This window comes from Berghia stephanieae, chromosome 7 (genome assembly GCF_034508935.2).
Source record: "Berghia stephanieae isolate SIO BIC M18660-M18661 chromosome 7, UCSD_Bste_1.3, whole genome shotgun sequence".
Classification (NCBI taxonomy): Eukaryota; Metazoa; Mollusca; class Gastropoda; order Nudibranchia; family Aeolidiidae; genus Berghia; species Berghia stephanieae.
The window spans coordinates 7,611,262-7,617,824 of record NC_088366.1 but is presented as its reverse complement, the minus strand read 5'-3'; the positions used below and the strand labels follow the sequence as shown (position 1 = coordinate 7,617,824).

General features: G+C 34.4%; 1 protein-coding gene across 2 annotated transcripts in view; it reads right to left on the bottom strand.

The window, feature by feature from the left end:
* Positions 1–1,889: 1,889 nt before the first annotated feature.
* The window catches only part of LOC144976578 (nuclear pore complex protein Nup93-like), a 16,976-nt gene continuing 12,302 nt past the window's right edge, over positions 1,890–6,563 (bottom strand). For both annotated transcript variants that reach the window (XM_078920871.1, XM_078920872.1), the window contains exons 9-12: positions 5,081–5,213; positions 4,133–4,230; positions 2,767–2,904; positions 1,890–2,193 (exon numbers count right to left, since the gene is read on the bottom strand). In XM_078920871.1, coding sequence (XP_078776997.1) covers positions 1,905–2,193; positions 2,767–2,904; positions 4,133–4,230; positions 5,081–5,213 — 658 coding nt within the window. In that variant the 3' untranslated portion in view covers positions 1,890–1,904. The remainder of the gene's footprint in view (positions 2,194–2,766; positions 2,905–4,132; positions 4,231–5,080; positions 5,214–6,563) is intronic.

Here is a 6,563-nt window from a genome sequence, read left to right as displayed (position 1 = left end):
TCAGAAAACATCAAACCTTAAACTTAATTTCACTTCTAAATACTATTTACAGCTAGTCAAGTTGAAAAAGTATGAAATTTGAAAAAAAGTTGCTGGATACCTTCACATACATCTGACCATAACTTCATGAAAAATCACCCGATTTACATCAAATAAATATTAAAATGCTCTGGTGAGCATATTCAAAAAAATGCAAATCCAAACATTTTCCCTTCTGACTGATTATGTCATGCACTGACACAAATATAAATAAACTATGACAACCAGTTCAATGCAGAAAGTGTGTAGACATGTGGGCCGACACAGTAGATGTTGTGAAAAGATGAGGTTGAAAGTAAGTGTGCCTGTAGCTACTAATATGTGTCAGTGCATGAGAAAATCAGTCGGTTAAAATTTTGGATTTGCATTTTTTTGCATTTTCTGAAAGCATATACTCCCCTGAGCCTTTTATTCTTTATTTGAAGTAAATCGTGTGATTTTTCATGAAGTTATGGTCAGATGTATGGGTCAGGGTCTGGAAACCTTATTTTGAGAAAATGGCTCTCAAAGTTGAGATAGCTTTAATCAAGCATATTCACCTCTGTCAGAGGAAATGTAAGAGTATTTTATGTTTATGTTGTATACGTAAAATATAGAATTGACAGGACCATATGCCTAATTCCTTCCAGTGTCAAATTAAAGCATAACGATCAATTTATTCCAACCAAATCATTTATTCCACGTCTCATAAGTCATTCATGCCATGTTTTCTTAGAAAACTAATGTCCATCCGCGAGATCTAAAAATGGGAAAGATATCGAGCGACTTTTCCTACTTTTCCAACTAGACTAGCTGTAAAAAATAATTAACATAAAATATTTAGAAGTGAAATTAAACTTTAATATTTCACGAATATGTATAAAATTGATTGATTTAACCATTTATGACAAGAACTCATTATTGATAAAAATTGACCTTCGAACTAAAATAGGCAATATCTCAGCTCGAATCTCTTCACCAAGCCACTGATTTTCTCATGCACCGTAACATTTAGTAATTGGTGCAGTCGTGTGATCACCAGAGGCATTTAGAAATTTTAATAGAATATTGATCTAAATTGTATGGAGAGTATAAGGTCAATGAAATATGTGGTCTTGTGGTATGACACTCACTTTCGGATTGGAAGGTCCTAGATTCGAGCCTCACAAAGTGCATAGTTGAGTCCATGGAGAAAGCTCTTTACTCACTTTCTCTCACCGTAGTCAGGGTAATATGAGTACCTGGCCGTTAACAGTGTTGTCTCTGTCCCCCCCAAAAAATTGTAATATCGCCTAACAGGCATCATGCCCCGTCGTAAATGTTAAATTTTGTAGTTGACCAGGAACCCCTTGTAAAGCGCTTTGAGCACGTTTAGTGGATATTGCGCTATATGAAAGCTCATTTTGAAAACAATTTTTTTTTTTACTTAAAAGAACTAACAATATTTAAAAACATGGATTTGTAAGGCGATTTTATAAAATAAAATTGTTTGACATGGCATTGGACCGAAGCGCAACAACCCAACGGCATCAACTACAAAAACTTGATTTGAAAATTTTAACAGGTTGTCACGTCAGACCATGGGTGCAATGGACCTCAAAAAGCCTGCAAGTCTACTTATGACCAGACATATAATCTGAAAAAGCCTGCAAGTCTACTTATGACCAGACATATAATCTGAAAAAGCCTGCAAGATTCACGGACTTACCTCGTCATTTGAAGTCTTGTTCTCAAGACTTGTTCTCAGCATCTAGTCTTCATAATAATAGTCCACAATTGTTGTATGTTTAATCCAAAGGTTGTAATGCAGTAATTTGTTAAGTTTCTTGTCACAAGTTGCACAAAAAAAAAAAAATATCCAAAAATCCCCCCCCCCCCCAAAAAAATCAATCAAATCCAAATCGCAAAAAGCCGGCGACGTTTTTTTTCGATAATCCAATCGGCAGTAGCCGGCACTCTTGCACCCATGTGTCAGACTTACCATAGTCGTCATAGAGTTTCTTCTGCAAATACACCAAAGATGTTGGAGACGCGTCCTGACCACCAGGATCTGTCGTCGTGCTGTAATCTGTCACGTTGTAGAGTCTCATCCACAGGTAGTCGTCAACCTTATCCAGAACTTCCTTGTGATCCTCGTCATCCCACTCACACTGGCCCACCACACAGTAGACCACCCTGAAATCAATGAATGACATGTGAGAGGGATAATTATTATTATCTTTTTTTTTTTTTAAGGAATAAAAGATCACGGGAAAGAGGTGACAATCACAACTCTGAAATTATGAAAGGGCATCTATGAAGGAAGGATGAAACATGTCTTTCCTGAAGCTATAAATTTGATGAAAAGTAATATGCTAATTACGCTGATTGTTCACTATGAAATCTGTACAAATAAACGTTTTATAACTTAAATGGCAAGCCTCTAGGGAAATTTTCTTCTAATTTTATTCAAAAAACGTGTTAAATCTTGACTTTCAATTTTTTTATCTCACTCTTTCCCTACCTACATGAAACTTCGAAAATTCACAGTTGAAAACATTCTATCACATCCTGATTGAGTAGAAAATTAAATGTTATTTTAGATGAGACAAAGTAACCATTTCAGAAAACATTAAATATGGTCTTAGAGTAAAAAAAAAAACCCCCAAAAACCCCAACAAAACGCAGTATTGACTTTTTCTAACAATCAAAATATTCAATAAAATTTGGTTGATTATTCTACTACATAAATATCAATTTCAACCTTACTTTTTGTATGGATCTGAGCAATTCTTCACAGTTCTTCTGTACTGGAGTTTGATTTTAGTGTCATTGCCAGGACTCAGTCTGTGATCCGATGAATTCATGAACTCGGTGAAAAACACAGAGAAATCTCCAAGCTGATTTCTACAGAGAAGAAGCCACAATAAAATAAAAAAACCCAAAAAAACTCAGTATGTTGAGGTCACATAAAAAAGCACTTTGAGGAAAGCGGTATGAGTTTAAATAAAATAACATGCCAATCTACTCAGGCACAAAGCATCATCAATTTTTTTTCTTATATATATATATATATATATATATATATATATATATATATATTATATATATATATATATATATATATATATAATTTTTTTTTTTTTTTTTTTTTAAATGCTTAGTAGAAAAATTACAGGACTCAATTCTGTGTTGATTTGTGGTTTTGTTGTAGGACACTTGACCTTTGACCTGAAAGTCACTGGTTCTAGTTCCTCAAGGTGCAAAGTTTAGTCCTAAGAAAAGGCTCTTTACTTCCATTGTCCCACTGTACTCAGAAGTAAAATGTCTGTTTGTTTTAAGTATTTTTACGATGCTTGCAACACCATTTGGTCATTTCCAGCGCCAGTAAAAAGGCTGGAAGATGATAAAAGAAAGATTTTTAGATCTGAAGTGAAAAGCACCAAATATAAAGCAAGATGAAGGGGATTGGTTCAAATAGGGAATGGAGGACTCGACAAGCAATCCACCCATGTGCTTATTTGGACATAGATCTGAACAAGTGTGTATGAAAGGTGCCAGACAAAGCAAGAAAGAAAAATACAAGAAAAAAAAAAAAACATCCCAAAATATCTGACCGGAATCAGAAGGTCTGATGTTCGATCCCCAGCCGAGGTCAACTGATTTTTTGAATTTTAAAAGCACCTTAATACGATTCAATAGTCTGATGTCACGCCTCCCGGCAACGGTGGCCATCTTGGTTCTAAACAAAGAAAATCATTCCTTTTGATTTTTCATGCTGGCTAGAACTTTTCATATGCCTTGTGATCAGAATGTGTAAAAGTCAAAACATGATCAAATGTATGTGTTTTTTCTCTCCTCTGGATACCCTTTATGCTCGCCGCAGAAATATTCATACAGGCGTCCGCCATTGTTCCGATAGTTTAGAGCCATTGTTGCTGAGTTACCATGCGTCATTAGGAAGGAAGTGACGTTACGACTATTGAATTCGATTGAAGCATGACTCATCCTTAACATAAAGTAATTCTGTTGGCTTTGGACCTCTTATAAAACACTTAAAGCCTAATAAGTGGAGATTGCACAATATAGAAATTCATGCTTGTTTTCTGGGTTTTGTTTTTTTTAACTTCCTTACCCAGCTCTGTCCATGACATGTTTAGCTGCCTTCAAGTCTCCACATCGGAGACAGTAATACAACAATGCCCACACCGGTTGTCTGTCCAGCTCTCCATCCTGAATTAAAATTGAAAAAAAACCCAAAAAACAACAACTAAAAACATATGTCATTAAAAAGGGAAAGAGTTTTAGCAGCTAGAGACTGATTAAAAAAAAAATTATTGCGTGTGAGTGGAGAGGGTTATATTTATGTTTTCATATTCTCAATTTCCAATGGAGTCGTATTATCTCAGTTGGTAGAGCATATGCTTTGCACACAAAATGGCATGGATCAATCCTAGGTTCAGCTGCTTTTTTTTTTTTTTTGGGGGGGGGGGGGGTAAATATGGGTTTATCAGAGAGCAGCCAACTTTACAAAGAGCTAAAGCAGCAACACCATCATCCAGATATTTTATAAAATTTGATGCAAATAATATATTACTGAATTACAGCATAATTTCTATGACCAAATTATGACTGATCTGACCACTTATTATCGATAAGGATATAACACTTGCCAACTTTAAAAAAACTAAATTCAAGGAAATTATTGGGCAAATCTGGGATAGAAATAAAAAAATGATAAAGAGGACGATGATAATGCTGATGATTGTGGTTGTGGGGTTGATGATCATTTTTCTGAAATATCTAGTTAAATATCAACAATTCGGGGTCATAGCTGAACATTAGAAAAATCAGAAGTGCAAACAAAATAAATATCAGCAATTTCCTGATAAAATCACATGAGTTGGCAGGTCTGAAAAAATATGAGCCCTTTAAGATTCCTTTTAACATTAATGGTAAAACTTTAACCCTCTCAAGTTCATATGCATGGGAAAATCGAACAAATTTGTTTGATTTTCAATGAAGGTGAACTCGAGAGAGTTAAAGAGCAGGAAATTGTGAGCTGTACGGCAATACTACCTACCTCTGTCCCCCTGGCTGACAAGAGAGGCCTCACATTGAGATAACTCAGAACGAGATTGTAGGTCCCTGGCACACCTCCCAGCATGGCCTGTCTGAGATTTGTCGACACCACCGACTCCATGAAAGTTACATAGCTGCAAAATGAAAAAAAAAATTTAAATGATAATAACAAATAAATAAATAAATAAATAAATTTTTAAAAAGGTGGTTTAATCCTTTCTAAAGTAAGATGTGCATAAATGCAGTTTATTATAATAATAATAATAATCTTTATTGTCCAAATTAAAGGCAATTCATGTGAGGTAAACAATGCTCAGTTTGGTTCATGGTATGAACATCAACACATTTACAAATACAGACACAGCCATACACGAACATACACGCACATACATACATACATACATACATACATACATACATACATACATACATATATACATACATACATACATACACACAGACACACAGATAGAACGATACGATATATTTGCTGGGATAGCAGATAACCATATTATAAATATAGTGTCTTATATTAAGAAGAAGATGGCAATGATTGTGATGATGATGATGATGATGATGATGATGATAACGACGGCGGCAATGTCGATGATGATGATTCACGACACTGCTTCTCGTTATTTTCATTGGTTGTCTCATTTTTCCACAGAAGATTTGTTAATTAATTTTATGGCGGTTGGAATGAAGGTTGTCTTATGTCGATTTGTCCTACATTTTGCTTCTAGATACCGTCTTCCGGAGCGCAGAAGTTGGAATTTTCCGCTCAGCGGATGCCTCTTTTCGTTGATAATGTGTCACCAAAACACATTCTTTTAATACTTATTCAAATTCAACCATGATCTATAACCTTTATTTGATTTGTCAAAGGTATCTAATGATATTTTTTTTAAAACACACAAAAAAACAAAAGCAAACAAATAAATTTTTTAAAAAATCAAAAAATCTAATAATCTTTTAAAACAAGAAAGCATTGTTATTTTGAAAAAAAATATGCTAGGACTTAATTTTCATCAATTTATTTGAGTTGAGTAGTAAAAAATATTGTACGATTCAAAAACTTGAGCATCTTCCACCAGAAATTTTTAAAAAGCAGCAACAATTTTTTTGTTTGTTTGTTTGTTGCTTTAGGTCTCTTCCAACACAATTGAGGTTATATGAGAGACCGCTGAAACAAAAAAATAAGCAATCTAACAAAAATAGTACAAATGTAAATCAAAATCATAACCTAAAGATATCATAAGCTAAATTATAAATAACCAAGAACAAACAGGCAGAAGATTTACAGAAAAAAAAATATCCCCTGTCAAAAATACAATCACAAACCAAAGAAGCAGGATAGGCTAGTAAAGAGAAGAAGAAACGACATCACTATCGGATCGTACACCCATGCGAACATCATAGGTATATGATTCAAGGGTGATGCTCCCATCCAACCACCCGCAAAGCAAAGCAGCAACAACTGTAGA